Genomic DNA, 24216 nt, shown 5'->3' on the forward strand with positions numbered 1-24216 from the left:
ATTAGCGGGAGAGGTGTTAATATCAAGCTGGGCAAGTGACACATTGTCACTATAGGTGCTCCCTGTTCTCTGGGGATGTAGTCTGGAACCCGACGGTCTACATGTCGACCGCCGGCTTCCAGACTGCTTTATCCCGACTAGGGACGAATGACAGGCGTCTAAATCTAGATGCCTGTCATTTGCCCGACGTCTGGAGACCGGCGCCCGGCATCCCGATCGAGCGGATGCCAGGCGCCGCAGCGGGGGGAGGGTTAGGTTTAGGGCTCCCGGGGGGGGGACTTAGGGTTAGGCACCCCCCCCGGGAGGTTAGGGTTAGGCTAGGGGAGGGAGGGTTAGGGTTAGGCACCCCCGGGGGGAGGTTAGGGTTAGGCTCCCTCCGGGGGACTTAGGTTTAGGCAGCGGGGAAGGGGGGGTTAGGGTTAGGCACAGGGGGGGAGGATAGGGTTAGACACCCCTAAGGAGGGTTAGGTTAGTAAATACTTGCCTTTAGGACGATCAGGATTTCCTCCTTTGTCGGGCAGCCGCTGTCGGGAATTGAAGCGCCAGCGATGATACATATCACACCCGTTCTATCACTCTTGTAGCTGTCTGACTTGCGGTGCCGGGGCTTGTTAATGGCGTCACCGGTGCAGGGTGAGTCTCTAGTACTGAGCCACCTCAGCTCGGCTGTCAGTCTTGCTGCGCCGTTGCTTTAGTGATAGAGGCATCGGTGCCGGGTTGTACATATATGTACACAGCACCCGTTTAAGACGACATACCGGAGGTAGGGGGCGGAGCTTACTGACGACATGGCTCTATTCCCAGAGAGCCATGCACAGCCACCTCCTTCTAACTGCCCAGTGATATTGGCACTCTCTGCTCACTAGGAGCGGCGCCATCTTTAGCTAGAGACGCTCAGGGGGTGCTAGTCCACAATTCCAGCTCCAGTCTGCAAAGTGATCTGTGAGTTCTGCAGTGGGGTAGCATTATATTTAATAAATCCTCCACATCTGTTTTTATTATTGTATAATTAGTGGAACTTTCCACCTTATAAATTGAGTAGCATTATTGTTGAAATTCTGCTCCTCCCCATCTGTTGCTCTAACTGCCTCTGTTTGCACATTATCTACTGAACTGTGTGTGGGCTGTGAGAATGTCTTCCAAGGCTACAGACAAGACTGCTTCACAAAAACTGTATGCCTGCATTAGGTGCAGAAAGAAATTTACCCATGCTCGAACTGATGGGTCTTCCCGTGCGATGCTTGTGAGGCGGATAGTACGAACACAGCACATACTGTCATGCCCTCCTAAATGGATAATTTGGCAGGGGTCATGGCAGAGCTTACATCATAATTAGCCGCTTCCCGTAGGGAACAGGAGGCTGCCAGGGATAGTCCTGGCACCTCTCACCCTTCCTTTCTTGCTACAGAACCAGCGTGGGCTCAGGACCTAGCCCGCTCCGTGAATAGCCTTAACCAGGTTATGGGTAAGTCTCCTGAGGCTGCTGTAAGTTGGCCGTCCAAAAAGAGGACATTTCCAGCTGTTCTCCAGTCAGATGAGGATTCTGAAGCAAATCACTCGTCTTAGGAGGGAGGGGAGATGCTAGACGAATCGGATAAAGAGGCTGCTTCGCAGGAACCGGAAGCAATGCAGGGTGTCGAAGCGCTTATCCTGGCTGTGAGGGAAGTGCTTCACATTTCTGACCCAGAGACTCCAGAATCATTGGATGATTCGTTGTTTGCTAAGAAATAGAAGTCTTCAGCTACCTTTCCCGGTTTCTGGTAAGTTAGATGAACAGATGGCAGCGGCCTGGCAGAATCCAGACCATTAGTTCCAGATCCCTAGGCAGTTTTTCTCCCTTTATCCTTTTCCTGTGGAACAATTAGTTGAAGGTTTAAAGTCAAACACTCTGCAGACAGATCTGATTATCTTGGCGGAGCATATTCAAGAGTCAGCTGTATACTTGGGAGACGCCTCCAGAGATATCGGCCAGGTAGGCGCTAGAATCTCTGCTTCGGCTGTCGCTGCTGGCCGGGCACTTTGGCTTCGTGCTTGGGAGGCGGACGCTGAGTCTAAAAGAGCGGTTGAAGCTCTTCCTTTCATAGGTGAAATTTTATTTGGTCCAGAGTTGGACAAGTGGATCTCGCTAGCCACTGAGGGTAATAGTACTTTTCTAACTTCTTCAGCACCTCCTCCACGTCGCTCATTTAAAGGGTCTTTTTGCTCCTTTCGAGCTCCATTAAGGTCGACCTTGAGGTTCGTCTTCAGCAGGTTGAGGAGGTCGTGCCAGAGGACGTCAGGTGGCCAGTGCTAGCTGTCCAGATCCCAAGCTAGCAGATAAACCAAACCTGTGGCATGATGGGCTCCCATCTCAGGATTCCAAGGTGCGTGCTTGTCTCCAGCGCTTCTCGGAGGCTTGGAGGCAGACTTTTTCCGACAAGTGGGTTCGGAATCTGGTATCTCATGGATACAAGATTGGGTTTGCCTTCTGTCAGGGCCCAGGCTGGGATCGGCACTGTCTTACCATCACGCCGGCTTCCTTTGACCTCCCGGGCAGCTGGTGCAGTGGCGGAGGAGGAGCTGAGTATTCTCCCCGAGGGTAGGAGACTGTGGGTGGTCCGGTGCCGGCGATCGGAGTTCCCGTCATGGGCGCCACCATGACAGTCTGCCCATGTGACAGTACTTCCGTCCCAGGATAGGTGAGTAATCAGCTGACGCTGTGCACCAATGGGTCTTGTAGGGTATATATTCAGCTCTCATTCTTCAGGTACTGCCCGAACAACGGTTATCTCCTAGTGCAGATTAGTTGAGTTCCTGGTCCGGGTTCCTTTGCTCCTTGTGTCTGCTACAGTGTGCTTAACATCTCCGCCTGTGTGCCAACGTATCAAGTGATCTCCCATGCTACAGTGTTTACCATCTCTGCCTGTGTGCCAATGTCTCTAGTGATCTCCTGTGCAACAGTAACAGTGCGTTTACCATCTCTGCCTGTGTGCCAATGTTTCTAGTGCTCTCCCGTGCAACACTGTGTTTAACATCTCCACCTGTGTGCCATGTCTCCAGTGATCTCCCATGCAGCAGTGTGTTCAACACCTCAGCCTGTGTGCACAACTACCAGTGTGCTTCCTGTACTACACAGCATCATCACGCTACGGTTGGTAAAGTACTGCAAGTGCCTCATATTACGCATTCCTCCCAGTGCCCCTGTTATTTGTGTCTCCATTCCCATGGGGCTTGGGTACCTGGTCAAAGGACCGCGACCTACTTGCAGGGTGCAGCTAAGCCCATATCCCGCTTGGAGGGGTCACTGGCAAACACCACCCTGTAGGTTAGACTCTGCACCATTGCCCAGGTCTTGTCAACACCCAAGATCTGTGGATGAGGAAAACCTATATCCAGACCCGTCGTCTCCATTTCCTCCCGCAACCCAGGTCCACAGCTTCCAATACCTCACCCCCAGTCATGACCACTTCACTCCTCCAGTGCGATATTTCACAACAGGGTTCCCTGACGATCCTTTGAAACAACTAGTTTTGCGTCAGGCGATCTACAAACTTCTGCTAGCCAAAGTTCCGGTGCCATTGGTAAAATAAATCAGGGGTTTTACTCAAATCTTTTTGTGGTTCCGAAGCCGGACGGGTCAGTCAGACCCATTCTAAATCTCAAGTCTTTGAACCATCTCTATCTCTCCTTTCACAGGTTCAAGTTGGAGTCCCTTCATTCTGTGATTGCGGGACTAGAAGCAGGAGAGTTTTTGGTGTCATTAGACATCAAGGACGCCTATCTGCATGTTCTGATTTGGGAGCCTCTCCAGGCTTTCCTCAGATTTGCCATCAGGGAAACTCATTACCAATTTCAGACCCTGCCGTTCGGTCTCTCGTCTGCTCCCAGAGTATTCACCAATGTAATGGCCGTAATGGTGGCTCTTCTGCACTCTCAAGGGGTAACGATTGTCCCGTACCTCGACGACTTGCTTATCAATGCTCAGTCGGCAGAAGTCCTTCTGCACCATGTGTCTCTTACACATCAGATTCTTATACAACACAGCTGGATTGTCAACTTCCAGAAGTCTGTTGATGTCGTCGCAGAAACTTCAATTCCTGGGTATGATTCTGGACACAATCCTGCTTCAGATCTTTCAGCCTATGGACAAGGCCATAGCCATTGAGGAGCTGGTTCATTGGTACTCAGAATCAGACGAGTGTCAGTTTATCTTTGCATTCGTCTCCTAGGGAAGATGGTGGCCTCCTTCGAGGCCATCCAATTCGACAGATTTCACTCCAGAACTTTTCAATTAGATCTTCGGTCTCAATGGTCGGGGTCACACCTACAGATGCATCAGCTGGTGCGTCTGTCTCCTCAGACCCGCATATCCTTACTCTGGTGGCTTCAGATGGACCATCTGGTAGTGGGTCGACGCTTCGGAATTTGGAAGCGGACCCTGGTCACCACGGACGCCAGCCTCTGCGGATGGGGAGCCGTGGTCTTGGACAATCACTTCCAGGGGCGTTGGTCATGGCAGGAAGCCCTCTTACCAATCAACGTCCTCGAACTGCGGGCGGTCTACAGGACCTTGATACAGGCTGCTCCACTACTACAAGGCCTTCTGGTTTGGACGTGGCGTACCTAAATTGACAAGGAGGAACTTGCAGTCGTCTGGCAATGAGAGAGGTCAGCCGCATTCTTCCATGGGCCGAAAGACATGTCAAGGCCATTTCCGCAGTCTGTATTTCCGCAACTGGGAAGCGGACTACCTCAGTCGTCAGGATCTTCAACCCAGGGAGCGGTCCCTTCATCCGAGGTCTTCCTTCAACTAGTTTGCCAATGGGGGAGGCCACAGATCGATCTAATGACGTCCTGGACAAATCGACAGCTACCCCTTTACTGCTCCAGGACCAGGGATTCGGCAGCGGTGGGAGCAGATGTTTTACTGATTCCTTGGCCGTGTAGCCTTGGTCTACCTGTTCCCACCTTTTCTGCTTCTTCCTCGTGTTCTCAAGTGGATCAAATGCTAGTTGTCCATAGTCATCCTAGTGGCTCCGGATTGGCCTCGTCGAACTCTGTATTTAGATCTCCTACTCCTTCTAGTAGACTAACCCTGGTCCTCTTTTGTAGCAGGGTCCGTTCGTATACCCGGATTTACATCTTCTTTGTTTGACGGTGTGGCTGTTGAGAACGCCATCCTAAGATGCCAGGGCCATTCCTACCATGCTTAGAGCTCAGAAACCAGTGACATCTGCGCATTATCATCGCATTTGGAAGGTCTGAGAGTCGTGGATATTCCACTTCTTCCTTTCATTTGCCAAAAAGGGGCTTGACGCGGGTCTACGGCTGGGAGCGCTTAAAGTGTAGATTCCTGCTCTTTCCATTTTTTTCCATCGTCGCCTAGCTCTGATTCCGGAAGTACAAACTTATCCTTCCTTCAGTCATCCACGTTTGAGCCTTTGAAGGACATGGATTTGAAATATTTAACTTGGAAGTTGGTCATTTATTGGCCCTAGCTTCGGCTAGGTGAGTGTTGGAACTTGAAGCTTTGTCCTGCTGTGCCCCTTACTTAATTTTTCACGATGATCACGTGGAACTGCGCACCCTCTTCTCTTCTGCCTAAAGTGGCCTCAGCGTTTCACCTGAACCAGCCGATTGTGGTGCCGGCCTTGTTGGATTCTTCTGGGGGGTTTCACTCACTGGATGTTGTACGGGCGCTTCAAATTTGTGGCCTGTACTGAAGGTTTATGTAAATTGGAAGCTTTGTTCGTCCGTTATGATGCCAATTGGCATGGCTGGCCTGCGTCTAAGCAGACTTTGTCCAGGTGGATTTGTCTGACCATTTGTCAGGCTTATGATGTTTCTGCTCTAACTCCACCTGTATCCATGTGCAATTTTACGCACTCCATGGGTACTTCTTGGGGCGGCACGTAGGGCTGTCTCAGCTTCTCAGCTTTGTAGGGCAGTTACGTGGTCTTTGATACATACTTTTGTACGTTTCTACAAATTTGACACTTTTGCGGCATCTGCTTCTAGTTTTGGTCGCAGTGTGTTGCAGGATGTTCCGCACTCTCCCCCCCAGGAGGGTAGCTTTCGGAAGTCCCCACTGTCATGAAGCTCCAGTGTACCCTATTGGATGAAGGCGAAAACAGGATTTTGGTACTTACCGTTAAATCCATTTTTCCGATTCCACAGGGGACATTGGATGCCCACCCAGTGCTTCTTACCTGCTTCCCAGTCCTTTGTTCTGCTTTGGTTCTGTTACAGATTGGTCTGTTCTAGTTGTGTGACTGTTTATCCTGCAGATTGTTGTTTTCCTGCAGTGTGGTGTTCCGTTCGGCCTGAGTGTTCTTATTCCTTTTCTCCTTCCCTGCCGTTCTGTCTGTTCTCTGTCTCCTCTCAGGCTCCGTTCTTAAAACTGGGGCTGATGAGGCATAGGGGGGGTGGAGCCAGTCACACTTTTAAATTTTTAAAGTGCCAGGCTCTAAACTCACCGTCTATACCCCACTGTCATGAAGCTCCAGTGTCCCCTGTGGAATCAGAGAAATGGATTTAACGGTAAGTACCAAAATCCTGTTTTTAGGAACAGGGGTGTATCTAGGGATCCAAGCGCCCCTGGCAATGTAATGGACTGGCGCCCCCCCTACGCAGTGCCCCCTGTAGTAACCCTCAGTAGCAATTCCCCTATGCTGCATTGCCCCCATTAGTAGCCCCCCTATACAGTGCCCCCAGTAGTGGCCACCCCCTAAATTACCCCTATACAGTGCCCCCAGTAGTTGCCACCCCTATACAGTGCCCCCAGTAGTGGCCACCCCCCTAAATTGTCCCCAGTAGTGGCCACCCATATACAGAGCCTCCAGTAGCAGGCACCCCCCATAAAGTGCCCCAGTAGTGGCCACCCCCTATTTCAGTGCCCCCAGTAGTGGCCACCCCCCTAAATTGTCCCCCGTAGTGGCCACCCATATACAGAGCCCCCAGTAGCAGGCACCCCCCCATAAAGTGCCCCCAGTAGCGGCCACCCCTTATTTCAGTGCCCCCAGTAGTGGCCACCCCTATACAGAGCCCCCTGTAGTGGGCACCCCCATAAATTGCCCCCAGTAGCGGCCACCCCCTATTTCAGTGCCCCCCCCACCCTGCACACACACAAAGAAAAGAAAAACTTACCTGATCCTCGCTCCTGACGCGACCGTCGCTGTCCGCTCAGTCCCGCCCGCTCTTCTCCTGCATGGGAGAGACATTATACGTCATGACGTCTCTCCCATCACATGCTGCAGAGGGAGCCAGAAGACAGAGCTCATTAGTGAGCTCCAGCCGGCTCCCTCCGCGGACGATGCAGCAGCTAATGAGAGTCAGGCAGACTCTCATTAGCTGGCTGCTATTACAAACACACAGCTGCCGCTGGCGGCTGCGTGTTTGTAAACTGTGTAGGGCAGACCGCTCTCACTGCGGTCTTCCCTACATTTGTGGGGCCGAGGGACTTGTCCACCCCTTGGCTACTGGTGGCACTGCTGGGTGGCGCCCCCCTTTGGTCGGCGCCCCTGGCGAGTGCCATCCTGGCCAATGGGTAGATACGCCCCTGTTTAGGAAACAGGACTGCTTATGCCATTTTTTTATTTTTTTTTTTAAATTAACCATTTTTAGACTATTTACAGGCAGAAACATACATGGATCACACTGATCTGTATATGTTCTGCAGAACTCGCAGCTCACAGGCAGTTGAATTGATTTCACAAATTTGTTTTTTCAGAGTTTTGTTTGTTCTCATGAAAGTTTTGAAATTCTCATCTTGGTAAATTCCCATATCCTATCTTCACTAGTGAAAAGTTACTTGAGTTTGGCCCATGGTAAAGTGAAGAGTTTGCTAACTCTCTAGAATTTTCCTGTAGCAAAGGAGATTTCTCTCCTGAGTTTGTCATTGCGAGTGGAAAAAAATGCCTAAGCTATCCAGAGAATGCTAACTCGACCAAACTCAAATCTTAGTAAATTTACCCCTAAGGGCCGTATTTGAGGCGAAAACCTGTTATCGCCATTTTCGCCTGTTTTAATTATCCCCGTATTCAATTTCAAAAACTTTTCGCTGGTACGAAAAGTCTTTGTAAAAAAAGGGGATAACTTTTCTCCACACAATAGGTCGTAAAAAAAGTGCATATTTGGGGTTTAGGGGTGCAGGCTTAAAAAAAATACCCTGCACTCCTGGGAATGGCCCCTAAAATCAATGTCAAAAAAAGTTTAAAAATAAAATCTGGACACCCCAAAAAATTTACTTGAATTTTGGGGTTAAAAAAAAATTGGGGGGACAAAATCCTAAAGTAGCGAAATAGATTCCAAAGGGGTTCCCAAGTATGCGGCAGGTGTTTTCTTCATTGCGGGTAGTAGCGGCATGTGCATTTTTGAAGAATTTAAAAAAATAATTTTAGGGACTTAAAGATATGCTTGCACCCATTATTATGTACCCCAAATTTGATGGGCATAGTTATTTAAAAAAAAAAAAAAAGATAAATACTCTTCTTCACCTGTTCTTCACAGGTGCATTTATGTACCTGCCGAGGCTATTTGAAAACCCCGACTCCCTTCAGCAGGCAGAAACGTGGGTACCCATAGTGACCCCCATGTCAGGACATCTTTAGGAGGTCCCTGATGATTTCCCGAAAATTCCCTGCACTTTTCCATACTGACCTTTCCACCGGGTCCCGTTTTCGCTGGATCCTAATTGAATACTGGGATAAAGCGGGCACACGCCCTATACTTTAGCCCAGAAAAATCAGCGTAGATGGCGAAAAGTCTGAGGTTGGACTTTTCGCCATCAAATTGAATACCCCCCTAAGTGTGTAAATCTGTGCTATAACCACATTAGTGCAGATCTGCATCTTTTGGCAGTGTTACTAAATAACCATTCATACCTTTACACGTTTCAGTAACATGGTAACTGAATAAAAGGGCACACAACAGTGTTTTCTATGGTACCTTTTACATGTTTGTGATGTATTGTATTGTACTGTTACAAAGGCAGCATATTGCATTTTCCCACCTAGTTAAATTAATGTAGTCCAGGTTAACACATGAAAAATCCATACATTGTTATGTAATTTTTGTGTGAATACACATTAGAAATGTTGATTTATATATACTGTACCTTTCCAGTAAGCTGGTCTTCTAGAGCAGGGGTTCCCAACCAAGATCCTCAAGGCGCACTAATAGTTCAGGTTTTAAGGCTAGCCTTACTTGAACACAGGTGTCTTAATTAGTACCTCAGTTATTTTGATTTAACCATCTGTGGTCAACCATGGAAATCCCTAAAACCTGGACTGTTATTGTGCCTTGAGGACCGAGAACACTGTTCTAGGGAGAATATAAAACAATGTGAACCATGAAAAAAAACTAAAAACACAATTCCTTATGTCTGTTAAAAAAAGAGGAAATATGGTAAGAACTTACCTTTGTTATCTCCCTTTCTACGAGATCCTTAGGGTCCACAGGTGACCTTGGGGTATAGGTGGATGACGTAGGCATCGGGCACCATGCAGTTAATTTCTTTACCCCAGGATGCACGGGTCCCCCTCCATACCACGCCTCCTAGCCAGGGCATAACTCAGTTTAGTAGCAAGCCAGAGGCCGTAGGAGAGTACTGTGAGAGAGAGAAAGAAGTCTGGAACATACAAGAATCACATTCTCGCTAGGAAGGAGACAGAGACTGTAGACCAGACAACACCATAACTACCATACAAGGTGTAAAGGCGGGTGCCCTGTGGACCCTAAGGACCTCGTAGAAAGGGAGATAACAAAGGTAAGTTCTTACCATAACTCCTCTTTTCTACTTCAGGATCCTTAGGGTCCACAGGTGACCTTGGGGATGTCCCAAAGTAGTTCCCCTTAAGGGTGGGTATGCTCCTGTACAGAAAGGAGGACCCGCTGCACAAAGGAAGCATCCTGAGAAGCGAAGGTATCAAATTAATAATACTTCGCAAAGGTCTGGACTGATGACCAGGTGGCCGCCTTGCAAAGCTGTACAGCTGAGACACCATGCCGAGCTGCCCACGAAGGGCCCACAGACCTCGTAGAATGAGCAGATACAGAAGGTGGAGCTGGAAGGCCCTCCCTAGAGTAGGCCTCCGAAATAGTCAGACAAAGCCATCGTGCCAAAGTTTGCTTCGTAGCAGGCCAACCCTTTTTATGGAACCCAAAAAGGACAAAGAAGGAGTCTGACTTTCTGTATGACCGAGAACGGTCCAAATAAATTCTGAGGGCTTGCACCACATCCAAAGAGGCCTCACCTGCTGAAAGACCCGGCCCAAGACAAGCCAGAACGACAATTTCCTCAGATATGGAGAGCGACACGAAAGGGCCCCAAAATCTGACACTCGTCTAGCCGAAGCAATGGCCAGAAGGAAGACGGTCTTAAACGTAAGCCATTTCAAATCCACTGATTCCAGTGGTTCAAAAGTGGGCCCTGCAAGAACCGAAGGACAACCGTCAAATCCCAAGGCTCCATCGGAGGCACAAAGGGTGGCTGAATCCGCAGCACACCTTGTAAAAAGGTGCGCACATCCTGCAGAGTCGCAATCTGTCTCTGAAACCACACAGACAGGGCCGAGACCTGTACCTTCAGTGGAGCCAGGCGAAGTCCTAGGTCCAGGCCTGCCTGGAGTAAAGCCAGTATCCTGGAAATCCTAAGCGTCCAGGGATCATACCCTTTAGGGGTGCACCACTGAAAGTAGGAGTAGGAGCAATGGCTGGCTACCGTGCACTCTTCAAGGTGTTAACCACCATACCAGAGAAGCCCTTCGACCTTAAGAGGGATGCCTCAAGAGCCATGCCGTCAACGCCAAGCGGCCCAGATCTGGGTGAAGGCAGGGACCCTGTGACAACAGGTCCCGACGTTGAGGTAGCAACCACGGAGTGTCTATCGACAGACTCTGAAGGTCTGAGTACCAGACCCTCCGTGGCCACGCTGGAGCCACCAGCAGGAGCCTGCCTCCTTCCTGCTTAAACTTTCTGAGTACGTGAGGAAGAAGGGACACCGGAGGAAAAAGGTATGTGAACCGAAAGGTCCACCTGACCGACAGAGCATCTACTAGTAGAGCGCCTGCGTATCTTGTCCTTGATCCGTACACCGGTAGATTGTAATTGTGTCGGGAGGCCATTAGGTCCATGTCCGGAAGGCCCCATCTGTCCACCAGGAGTTGAAACACCTCCTGGTGAAGAGACCACTCCCCTGGATGCACATCGTGACGGCTGTGGAAGTCCGCCTCCCAATTGAGGACCCCGGGTATGAATACCGCCGATATGGCCGGCAGATGGCCTTCTCCCCATGTCAGGATGCGTGACACTTCTCGCATGGCTGGCTGACTTCAAGTTCCTCCCTGGTGGTTGATGTACGCCATGGTCGTGGCGTTGTCTGACCGCACTTGCACAAGACTTCCTTGTAGGATGTGTCTTGCTCTTGTGAGAGCCAGGAAGACTGCCCTTAGATCCAATATATTGATTGGAAGGATGGTTTCCTCTAGCGCCCACCGACCCTGAAAGGAGTGGGGACCTGACACTGCGCCCCAACCCCACAGACTGGCATCCGTTGTCAGTAGTGTCCAGTCCGCTATCCAAAAGGGGCGGCCCTGGGTGAGATGCTGAGTTTGCAGCCACCAAGCCAGAGACAACCTGACTTCCGGGGAGAGCATAATTGTCTGTGCCTTCAATTTCCAAGGTGATCTGTCCCATCGGGCAAGGATCAATGTCTGTAGAGGTCTCGAATGAAATTGCGCATACTCCACCATGTCGAACGTTGACACCATCGACCCCAGCAATTGCATTGCTGCATGCACAGAGACCTGGCGACTGTGGAGACATTTGCGTACCTGCGTCTGCAACACCGAGATCTTGTCTGTTGTCAGGAAGATCCTTTGCTGCTGTGAGTCCAATAGAGCTTCTAGATGCAGCATCCTCTGCGACGGAGTTAGAGACGACTTCTCCTAATTTATGACCAATCCATGTGACTGAAGCACCGAGATGGTCATCTGGAGGTGATGGAGAAGTACCTCTGGAGATCCTGCCAGGTAATAGGCGGATCCACTGTAGCCGAAGATGGGATGCCATTACTGCCATATTTTTTTGTAAATACCCGAGGGGCCATGGATAGGCCAAAGGGTAACGCCTGGAACTGGAAGTTTTGCTGTTGCACAGCGAACCTGAGAAACAGTTGATGCGAAGCCGCAATCAGGATATGCAGATAGGCATCCCGAATGTCCAGGGATACCATGAAATCCCCTGGTTCCATAGCCAGTATGATAGTACGTAGCATCTCTATCCGGAAACGAGGAACCTGTTTAGGCACTTGAGGTTCAGGATAGGGTGGTAGGTCCCATTGGGTTCTTGCACCAAAAACAAGTTGGAATAAAACCCCATGCCTTGCGCAGGGAACATACCGCCTCCTGTATCAATAAGGCTTTGTCCTTGTTGGAGATGTCTGAGTGGAAGAATTGGTGAGGGGGTCTGCTGCAAAACGAGAAGGCATAACCCCGAGAGACCACCTCTCTTACCCAGGCATCTGTTGTGGTTTGATGCCAGTACTGGGCAAACTGAAGAAGTCGGCCTCCCATTGTGGGTCCCCCAAAGGGAGGCCCGTCCCTTCATGCTGTGGACTTGTCGTCCGGTTTAGAAGCTGGACGCCTTGTATTCCAAGCTTGCTTTTTGGGTCTGCCAGTCTTCCTGACAGCCGTCTGCTTGGGAAACGACTGGCTTTTAAGCCTAGGGCCGAATGGATGGAGTTCGGGAACCAGAGGGGACCGAAGCTGATGGCAGATGAGCCGACTTGGCCGCTGCTAAAGTGTCCACGATCTTGTCTAGATCTGGGCCAAACAATACTTTCCCGTTGTAGGGTAAAACTTTCAGTCCCTTCAGGACCTGCTTTCTGTGACAGCCGCGGCTGACACTCTGGAGAATAACAAGCTGACATCCAAAGCTGCTTCATTCATATAGGTAGCCGAGTCACGTATCTTGCCCACCAGGGACAACTGATCCTCTGAAGCATCAGGAGACAGGGACTCCTCCAACAGATCTGCCCATGATTCCACGGCCCTAGCTACCCAAGAGATAGCCATCGACAGTCTGGCCACTGTTCCTGACAAGGAGTAAATGGACTTTAGGCAGTTTTCCACCTTCCGGTCAGTTGAGTCCTTTAAGGATGCAATGGAAGGCATAGGTAAGGTCGCACTTCTGACTAAGCGTGTTACATGGGAGTCCATTACAGCAGGTGAAACCCATCTCTTGAAGTACTCCTCAGGAAAGGGGTATGCATTGACCAGACTTTTTTGCAGCTGGAACTGCAATGCCAAAGCCTTCCACGCCTCCTCCAGATGAACCACTAACTGATCTGACAGAGGGAAAATGGCTGTAGAACTTTTAACCCTTTTAACCACTTAACTGACTAATTCACTTCCTCCGCTATGTATTCTTCCGGAGGCTGCTCTGACATCTGCAGCCGCCGGGAGTGGGTTCCGCCGGGCACCCGCTTACAGGGCAGAGGGAGGTAGTAGATGGCAGCGCCGACATCGCTGTACTGGTCTTTTGTTATTGTACAAAAATTTTATTATTTGATGATGCTTTTAATGGGATTCTGTAAGTGATTATTGTAAAGCCGTAACTTTTTATATTAATTACGATAAATGAGGTTGTTACCAGCGGCGGCTCCTACCCTCTTGGATGAGGGGGGCTGCCACTGTTGCGAAGGGGACTGGGGAGATACTCACTCCCCAGCCGGCGTAGCCCCTACTAACTGGTGATATACGCATCGGCTGCAGCCCCTAGTAAACGGGGAGGGCTGGCTAAAATGCAGAGGAGCGGCTTCCTACAGGAAGTTGCACTCTGCTAATAGTCATCTCATGTGCAGTGCAGCGGGGGACAGGGATATTTTATTTATTTATTAAGTTTCTTATATAGCGCAAACAAATTCCGTCGCGCTTTACAATTTGAATTAACATACTGGGTTGTAAAAGACATACATACATAAAAGACATGCATAAGGGTAAGAGGGCCCTGCTCGCAAGCTTACAATCTATAGGGAAATAGGTGTTGATACACAAGGATAGGTGCTACATATGCAAATCGGTCCAGCCCGATTCCAGATGTTCTTGGTGGGCTGTATAATCCAATCACACTGGAAAGTTGGCCTAGGGTTAGGAGGATGTTAAATTGAAGACAGAGAAGATGTGATAGGTGTTTACTATAAGAAGAGAGCTAGATAGGGAGATATAAAAGGTTAGGTGGGCGGTCCTGGAATCTGATAAGCTTGTCTGAAGAGGTGAGTTTTCAGAGAACGCTTGAATGTTTGGAAACTAGTGGAAAGTCTTATTGTGCGTGGGAGGGCATTCCACAGGGTGGGTGCAGCCCGAAAAAAGTCCTGTAACCGTGCATGGGAACAAGTAATGCACGGGGATGAGAGACGCAGATCTTGTGCAGAGCGGAGATGTCGGGTTTGAAGATATTTTGAGATAAGTGAAGAGATATATGTTGGTGTGATTTGGTTAATAGCTTTATGTGTGAGTGTAAGTATTTTAAATTGAATACGGTAGAAGACCGGCAGCCAATGGAGGGACTGACAGAGTGGATCAGCAGACACTGAACGTTTGGTGAGAAAGATCAACCTCGCAGCTGCATTCAAAATGGATTGTAGTGGGGAGAGCCTGTTTTTGGGAAGACCAATAAGGAGACTATTGCAATAGTCAATGTGGGAAATTATGAGAGCGTGTATTAAGAGTTTTTACAGTGTCTTGCGTAAGATATGGTCGAATTTTGGCTATGTTTTTTAGATGTATGTAACAGGATTTAGAGACCGATTGAATGTGGGGAACAAAAGACAGTTCAGAGCAAGGATGACACCTAGGCAGCGAGCTTGTGAGGTGGGGTTGATTGTCGAGTTGTCAACAGTAATAGAGATATCAGGTTGGTAACTACTATTGGCCGGTGGAAATATAATTAATTCTGTTTTAGAAATATTAAGTTTGAGGTGGCGAGATGACATCCAAGATGAAATGGCAGAGAGACATTCAGTGACACGGACCAGCACAGATGGTGACAAATCTGGGGAGGATAGGTAGATTTGAGTATCATCTGCATACAGATGATACTGAAAACCAAAAGAGCTGATTAGTTTGCCAAGAGAGGTGGTATATATTGAGAAAAGCAGAGGACCTAATACTGAACCTTGTGGTTCTCCAACTGATAGAGGTAACGAAGTGGCGGTAGAATCAGAAAAGCGAACAGTGAAAGAGCGATTAGATAGGTAGGATGAGAACCAAGAAAGGGCTGTGTCTTGAAGACCTAGGGATTGTAGTGTTTGTATGAGAAGAGAGTGGTCAACAGTGTCAAAGGCAGCAAAGAGATCTAGAAGAATTAGAAGTGAATAATGGCCTTTAGCCTTGGCAGTGACCAGATCATTTACTACCTTAGTCAGTGCTGTCTCAGTGGAGTGTTGGGAACGAAAGCCTGACTGAAGTGGATCCAATAAGTTGTCTGTGTTAAGAAAGTGTGTGAGGCGAGTGTAGGCAAGTCTCTCCAGTAGCTTGGAAGGCCAAGGTAGCTGGGAGATAGGACGGTAATTTGAGAGTTAGGGTCAGAATTTAGTTTATTCAAAATGATCACTGCATGCTTGAACAGTGATGGAAAGATACCAGTAGAGAAAGAGAGATTACAGATTTTAGTTAAGTGTGGAATGAGCACAGGAGACAGAGCTTTAATGATTTGTGAGGGTATAGGATCAAGAGGAGAGGTAGTAGAGTAGGAGGATGAGAAGAGTGTAGCTACTTCATCTTCATTAGTGGGGTCAAATGATGAGAATGTGCCACTGAGTTCAGGTAGGGAATTGAACAAGACCCTGGCTGAGGAAGTGCATACCATTTCATTTAGGATATTATCAATCTTGTTCTTGAAATAGGAAGCGAGATCTTGTGCACTGATAGTAGCAGGTGGGTTGGGTGACGAGGGGTAAGAAGTGATTGATTTAAATGTATTAAAAAGTCGCTTGGGGTTAGAGGCTTGGGCAGAGATAACAGAATGGAAATATGTCTGTTTGGCATTATCCAGTGCATTACGATAAGAGTGGTAGATCATCTTATATGTGAGGAAGTCACTTGGAGTATGAGACTTTCGCCACTGAAGTTCTACAAGTTATATCACTGCTGCAGCATTGGGATTTTTTGATCAGTTCTATCAGTAAATTATGTCTTCAGAATCAATCCTACAAATCATTATGTGTTACGTATGAACATCACTTGTTATATTTCTTAAATATACAATGGTATTTTCCTCACCTTTTTGTCTACGTATCTATTCTCCATGTAAGATAGTGTCTTATCATATGTACATTTAGGCCTGTATTCAATTTGGAGCGAAAAGCCTGGCAATGCCGGACTTTTCGCCATCATCGCGGGTTTTGGGTGCGAAAAAGTATCGCGTTTATCCCCGTATTCAATTTGGAATCGGCGAAAACGTGACCCGGCGAAACAAACAGGCGAAAAGTTCTGTCAGATTTGGGGAAATCAGCCTGACACTCCCTAAAAGAGACACTGACATGGGGAATCACTCTGGATACCCCTGAATAGCCCTGCTGAAGGTATTTGGCCACTTTAAATGGTCTCAATAGGTGCTATTTTGCGTGTTTTAAAAAGTGGTGAAGAATAGCATTTTGGAGTTTTTTTGGGAGAAAATAACTAGTCCCATCAAATTTGGGGTACATGAAAATGGGTACTAGCATATTTTAAAGTTGCTAATGTGAAGTTTTGAAAAACGTGAAAAATCCACCTGTCGCAACCACCTGCAATCATAAAAACACCTGCCGCATACTTGGAGACCCCCCTGGAGTCTCTTTTGCTAGTTTTTAACTTTGTACCCCAACGTTGGTTTTTTGTATGAAGGTACTTTTTAAAAAAATTTTGACACAGATTATCTTTAGGGACCTGTCCAAGGGCTGCAGGGTGGTTTTTGAAAGTCTGCACCCCAAAACCCCAAATCTGGACTTTCTCGCCACCTATTCATAGGCGATACTTTTTCGCCGGGTCTGATGCATTGACTTTACGCATCGTCGAAAAGTCAGCCAAATTGAATACGGGGATAAATGAAATTGGTGAAAATGACGTCAACGCCAAAAAAGTATCGCCGAAACGGACTTTTCGCTCCAAATTGAATATTTGACTATATTAGACTATGCTATCACAGGTATTATTTGGTTAATTGTTTCAATTGCATGGCTTTCAATTATGCTGTCACAGGAATTATGTGTGTGGTTAACTGTTTCAATTGCATGCATATACAAGATACTTTTCTCATTTTTGTATCTGTATTTTTATATAGTTTCTGACTTTAATTTCACAGCCAGTACTAGCCATATATTAAGGAATTACTACAGTAATACGTTATATTTTATATTGCTGGAAAGTGTGCCCCACAAGGGAATACTGTTTGTTTTTCTCTTTTTATTTTTTTGCTTATACTGGGCATAACTTATACAATTATCTGTCAAACATCTGTCCAATCTGGCTGGTTGGAATAAAAACTTTGTAATGTATGGAAGCAAATGACAGACGACCATAACACTGTGTTTCCCAAACACTGGAAAACGGACAAAAGCAATTGTTCAAATTGGTTAAATTCATTTGATTTAACCAATTTGTCTAAATTACCATTTTTTCTGTTTTCCAGTGTTTGTGAGCAATTGGTCAATTGTCATTCGCTTCCATACATTACCAGGTTTTAATTCCAACCAGCCAGATTGGACAGATATCTGACAGATAATTCTATAGTGTATGCCCAGTATAACATATATCTATTTGACTCCAGGCAGCACCTTCCATTGGACATGATCCATAAGTCAAGAGACAATTATGTAAAAATAATTGTTTGAATCGATAATAAGAAATATACATTTGCAGGATCTCCTGTGCATCAAACCCATCCCCTTACTCTATTTTCCTATATAGTTGACCTACTTGGAGCGATAATAGGTAAGGCAGGGCCAACAAAGCTAAAAGCCCTAACCAAATTAGAGGGCTAATGGAGTATCATTAGTGTGTGGAGTACACGTGCTGCACAATGTGGTCATACACATTTAATTCACAAATTGAACATACATTTGGATGCTAGATATGTGTAAACAGTGAGGTTTCCTACCTAATAAAAGTGTGTAGAAAAAAACATGGCTCTTATTTTGGATTACTGATTGTATGATTCTAAACTATATTTAAAAAAAAAAAAAAAAAGTTTTGTTCTTTCTTATAGTTTCCAGAAACTTTTACCATCTGTTTTATAGGCTGCACTTAACATGCTTACCCGTTGTCAAGCTGAAGTGTATAAAAATGATGGCATTCTATGCACAGCTATTCACCCAGGCTGGGTCAAAACAGACATGGGAACACAGAGGGTAAGTTACAGATTTGCATATGTTACTCATGTACGGCCTGAACAACACATTGTGCCTGATTAGGAGTAACTTCGCATGCAGCCGCACCTAGTGGGAGTATTTTTGCATACTGTGCATGTGTCGGGTGCTACATAGGCATTTTTGCAAATATGTCCACAATTGAGAATCATATGCACCTCAGATATTTCTTTGCAAATGCAACGAGAACATTTCTGAGTAGCAACTGGGCAGTAACAATGTGAACACATGAACGAGAACAGTTTTGTGGTTGTGCACCCAGAGTTACTTGCTATCCTAAGTTGTGCATAACCAGTTTGGATGCCAAATTCCTGTACCTAGCGTGGGGTAGGTGTAAGTGCCAATGATATGATGATGGCTGCTCTTGTGTATGGAAGAGTGGACTGGTGCCGTCACATAGATAGTACACTTACTGGCATAGTGGCATTAGCATTCCACTCACCTATTATTCACATTCCATTCGCAGTGGGAGCGCAGTTGTGCGTTCGTACTAAATATGACTTAGAATTAGGCCCATTGTGACATCTAGTCTATAATAAGAAAATGATGGTGTTAGCAAATGCTTTTAGCAGTGTTACATTAAAAATAAATTGATAGATCGGGACTCACTCCTACTATAATCCTAAAGGGAATATTTATCAATCTTTTTACTAAAATAATGTAGAAAAGTGTTTACGTCCTTTTCATATTATTTTAGTATTCCTGAAATGTATCAAAGCAGGGGCGTTTCTAGAGAGGAGGGGGCCCGTGTGCAGTCTCCGACACGGGTCCCCTCCTCTCTGTACGGTGGCCGGCAGCACACTGAGCTGTGCGCGGCCAGCGCCGAAGTTATAGACTCTGGGCACTTAGAGTGCACCCAGAGTCTATAGAGAAGGCGCAGGTCACCGGGAAAATGGCCACGGTGGCCATTTTCCCTGTACTGCACATGCGCAAACAATGGGAAAATGGACGCTGCTGCCATTTTCCAATCGTTTTTACAGCGCTGGACCCCTGCACCGACGTGGGACTCCGGAGAGGTAAGTAATACTATGGGTGCAGAGTGTGCGGTGCAGGGCCCCCCTGGACCCAGGGGCCTGTGTGCCCCGCACACCCTGCACCCATTATAGATACGCCCCTGTATCAAAGTACTTTTGGAGCAGTTTTCATAAAAAAAACTACTCAAAGCCCTTAAATTTGCATTCTTTTATTAAGCAATTTGCATTTCTCATACTTTTCTCAAACACACTTAATCTGATCTAATAATATATATAGTTATATTTATACAGTATATAGAATGTAAATTCCAAATGGCTATAAAATGCCTTTAATTCTATATAATGATTAGTATATTACACATTATGATGAGTCAAGGCTATCTTGTTTGATACAGGGAGTAGTAACTATGGATGATACAGTAGTTACTACCCTTTCAATTTGTTCAAAACACATTTAGGGACTGTTCAATAAGTGAGAGAAGGCAGCTGATGTGAAAAAAGATCAGAACCTGTTTCCTTGGTCAGATTTGGTGTTGACACTTTATAATACTGATATTTACATTTAAAGGCTCCCTCACACTGTATGACTTTTTAAACGATATTGTCGTTTTCAACCAATTGGAACGATCTATCGTTTAAAAACTGCCCGTGTGTAGGCATGATCACGTTGGTCGTGGTCGGTGATCTCTTCAACATGCAGAAAAGATCACCGACCTGTCTTTCACGTCTTGCTACACATCGTTCCATGTGTATGAACGATGTGATGGCTGACACAGATGCACGCATCTGTGTGGGAAAAAAAAAGACACAGATGCACGGACGGATCAGCAAGATCCGTCTGTGCTTCTGTGTTAAAAAAAAAAAAGTAAAACAGTGAAAAAAGTTTAAAAAAAAAAAAAAGTCCTCCCCCCCCCCCCCCTCCTTCCCAAAGCGCAACCAGCCCCGTGCTTTGGAGACCTAGTACTGGTTTTGCTAAATACAGGGGACAAATGATGTAAGGGTCCCCTGTGTTAAGCACAACCAGCACAGGGCTATTCAGAACCAGCCCTGGTTACCAAGATACAGGGGACAAACGACGTAGGGGTCACTGTACGTCATATGTCCCCTGTATCTTACAACCAGTACTGGTTGTATTTAACACAATCAGTATTGGTTGTGCTAAATACAGGGGACAAAGGACGTAGGGGTCCCCTGTGTTAAGCACAACCAGCACAGGGCTATTCAGAACCAGCCCTAGTTTGCCCAGATACAAGGGACAAATGACGTAGGGGGTCCCCTGAATTTAGCGCAACCAGTCCCTGTACATCGTTTGTCCCCTGTATAATACAACCAGCCCTGTGCTTTGGAGAACCAGAACTGGTTGTGCTACATACAGGGGACAAACGACATACTGGTTGTTTTTAGCACAATCAGTACTGGTTGCGGTAAAAACAAGGGACAAACGACGTAGGGGTCCCCTGTGTTAAGCACAACCAGCACAGGGTTATTCAGAAGCAGCCCTGGTTGCCAAGTTACATGGGACAAACTATGTAGGGGTCCCCTGTATTTAGCTCAACCAGCAGTGGGCTCTGAACCGGACCTGGTTATGGAAATACAGGGGACAAAAAGCGTAGGGGCCCCATGTATTTGCCATAACCAGCACCAAACTTTTTCTAGTGTGGGAGGGGGGGGGGGGGGGTAATGCCACAGCCAGGGGAACTCTTTCACTTGGTCCCCCAGCCAAAGCATTACCCCTGACCGCTAGTCAGCCCAGGCCGGGGCTCCCTGGGGAGTCAATGGTGAGAACCGCGAAAGTAACCTTGCGGTTCTCACCATTGAAGTCAATGGTGGGAATTGCTCATTGGCTGAGAGGCAGGAAGGCTCGCCTCTCTCAGCAAATGAGCGCTGAGCACAGGGATATCTATAGTGAAATCTCGCGGCTGAGCTGTCATTTGGGTAGTACTGTCCCCTTAGAGGACAGTACAAATGTCCGCTGGGCCACTAATTTTCGGTTTGTTGTTTTGCCAAGCCCGTGGATGCCTACATGGAAAGAAGAGGACATGATCCATGGATAGGAGGAGGTGAGTATAGATTTTTTTTTTTTTTTACAGGTACCTATGGATTACTACTGGAGAAGGGGACATGATTGGCTTCAGGGATACTAAGTGAGTATGTCAGATAGTGAATGAGAGTGTGCATGTATGCTAATAAAGAACTTTCACGGTGTGTGTGTACTGTGTTTATTTTATTATTTATTTTGCAGTAGAACTACCAGCGGGCCCGTAATGCCCTACATGCTGGTACTAGTGGTTCTCCAAGTACCAGCATGCGGGGGAGGCTTGCTGGGACCTGTAGTTCTACTGCAAAAGATAATATTTGTACTTCTACCAATTGCACTACACGATTAACCTGGCACCCACCGCTCCAGGGGTGCCGGGGACAGCCTGGGGCTATCAGCCTGGGGTGCCCTGGAGAGGGGTACCCCTTTATCGGGGGGGTGGGCAGGGATCCCCGGCCTGGGCTATTGGTCAGGGGTAATGCTTTGGCTGGGGGACCCGGTGAAAGGGTTCCCCTGGCTGTGGCATTACCCCCCACCTGCTAGAAAACATTTGGTACAGGTTATGGCAAATACAGGGAGGGGCACAACTTTTTTCTTTTTTTACTTTTTTCACTGTTTTAAATCTTATTTTAACACATAAGCACAGACTGATCTCACGGATACGTCCGTGCATCTGTCACAGATGCATTTAGCATGGATCTCCCTGATCCGTGCATGCATCTGTCTGCTATTGCACACGATCTAATGAATATGCAAATCATTAGATCATGCCCGATAGATCTAGTGTACACCGTGCAGATTTTGCTGCACATCGTCCACTAGAGCTGCCAGGGAGAGTTCAAGGGAGATTGTTAACTACATCGTACCATGTGTACCCGCGTACTAACAACACCTGAGAAAACACACTAGATATACTTTGCAAATGAGCCACTTATTTTCTAAGCACACTTTTCTATTTAATGTTTTTATTCCATTGGTTTTAATACAATGATCACGTAATATTCTTTTATTACTAATAAAATCTACTGTATGTTTTATTATCAGTATCTCAACAGTACGTCACAGAAGCAAACTTCTTTTCTTTTTCGTAAATTGTTGAAGTCTACTGTTAAGCATGACAGCACCTAGGAACACAGTTATTGACCGCCTATTTATTTACCCCTACTGAGGACTATTGGAAAACACAAACAATGGAGAACGTACAAACGCTACACATACAATCTCTAATAGGAATCAAACCCATGCCCCAGTATTGTGATGTAAGAATACTCTATGCAGAATCGTGCATGCCCTGTGTGTGTATGAACATTTATTGAAAGACGAAGGAAAAGTGAAACCAAACTACTATTGAATACTGAATTTGTTTTTCCTACAGGCATCACTAACCACAGATGAAAGTGTGACAGGAATTATGAATGTTCTAAGTTCCCTTTCTGAAAAACAGAATGGCAGCCTAATGAGCTGGGATGGAAATGTTATACCTTGGTGAAGCTTTCAAGATTCTTCTGTAGCTTAAGTGTGACCTGAATGATCTAAATAAAAGCACATTGTAGATAACGGTGATTAACACAAGCTGGCTGTGGCTTGATATGCCTGAGTAATGTAATGCTGGGTACACACTGGCAGATATATTGGGCGATCATTTCATAAGCCAATATATCTGCTGGCCGTAGGACAGTGTGTACAGGCGATATGTCTGTGAACCGTGTCGTTCAGACATATTGCATTGGCTGTGCTGCACAGCTGATGGACAGATATGTCTGCAGACGGGATGCAATCGGGAAGCCGGCTGACATTATACCGACAGCCGGCTTCCCGACTGTCTTATCCTGGCAACGGTGAAATGCCCGGCGTCTAGATGTAGATGCCGCTCATTTCACCGACGCCGGGAGACAGGCCGAAGGGATGCCGGGCGCCGTGAGCGGACAGCCACGGGGTGGAGGGTTAGGTTTAGTGCACCGTGGGGGGGGACTTAGGGTTAGGCACCCCCCCGGGAGGGTTAGTTTAGGGGGAGGGAGGGTTAGGGTTAGGCACTTACAGGGCGGATTAGGGTTAGGCACTTGGGGGGGAGGTTAGGGTTAGGCACCCCTAAGGAGGGTTAGGGGGGTTAGGTTAGTCATTACTTACCTTACAACGATCGGGATTTCCAGCGCTGTCGGGCTTGCTGCTGTCGGGTTCTGTTCCAGTGTCGGGCTGCCACTGCCGGGACTCCGGCAGTATTTCATACCGATTCCCTGCAGACATATCTGTCCATCGGCAAGTGTGTCTGCAGACCACCCGTACACACATAGAGGCAGTCGCGGGGAGTGGGGCGACCCCGCCCGTCCCACATCCCTGCCAGCGGATAGATGATGGCCGCTCAGTGTGTATGAATGACTATCATCTAAAGATATATCTGCAGATCACTCCATCTGCAGATATATCTTTCAGGTGTGTACCCACCTTAAAGCAATCAGATTCCTGTGAAATGCTATATACCTCAGTAATTAAAAGCACAATAATAGTGTTTGATAGTTTGGTAACAGGTTTTATTGTGATGAAGTTACTTTTTATTACATTTTCATCAATTTATGCAAACCTTACATTAACCGAATAAAAAAAAAATTGCCATATTATTGCATATACATTTTTTATTTACTGTTTTTGAAAAAAATCAAAACAATAAAAACTGATTCCAGGTGCTTTTCCCCATTTAAGGGTTAAAGCATAGGGCCTGGTCCAGCTGGCTGGAAACTGGGGGTACATATGCTCCTGAAATGAGGGCTTGATTCAGAGTCGGACGCTCTGACAGAGCGCTCGCTCTGAATCAGGGCCGTCCTTCT

The 24216-nt window shown here is 47.0% G+C and overlaps 1 protein-coding gene across 2 annotated transcripts in view; it reads left to right on the forward strand.

The window, feature by feature from the left end:
* The window catches only part of LOC148477421 (uncharacterized), an 87559-nt gene extending 63553 nt beyond the window's left edge, over window positions 1-24006 (forward strand). For both annotated transcript variants that reach the window (XM_088456770.1, XM_088456771.1), the window contains 2 exons: window positions 18254-18364; window positions 22770-24006. In XM_088456770.1, coding sequence (XP_088312896.1) covers window positions 18254-18364; window positions 22770-22883 — 225 coding nt within the window. In that variant the 3' untranslated portion in view covers window positions 22884-24006. The remainder of the gene's footprint in view (window positions 1-18253; window positions 18365-22769) is intronic.
* Window positions 24007-24216: the final 210 nt, after the last annotated feature.

The sequence above is a fragment of the Taudactylus pleione genome, unplaced genomic scaffold (genome assembly GCF_031769625.1).
Source record: "Taudactylus pleione unplaced genomic scaffold, aTauple2 ptg000717l, whole genome shotgun sequence".
Taxonomy (NCBI): domain Eukaryota; kingdom Metazoa; phylum Chordata; class Amphibia; order Anura; family Myobatrachidae; genus Taudactylus; species Taudactylus pleione.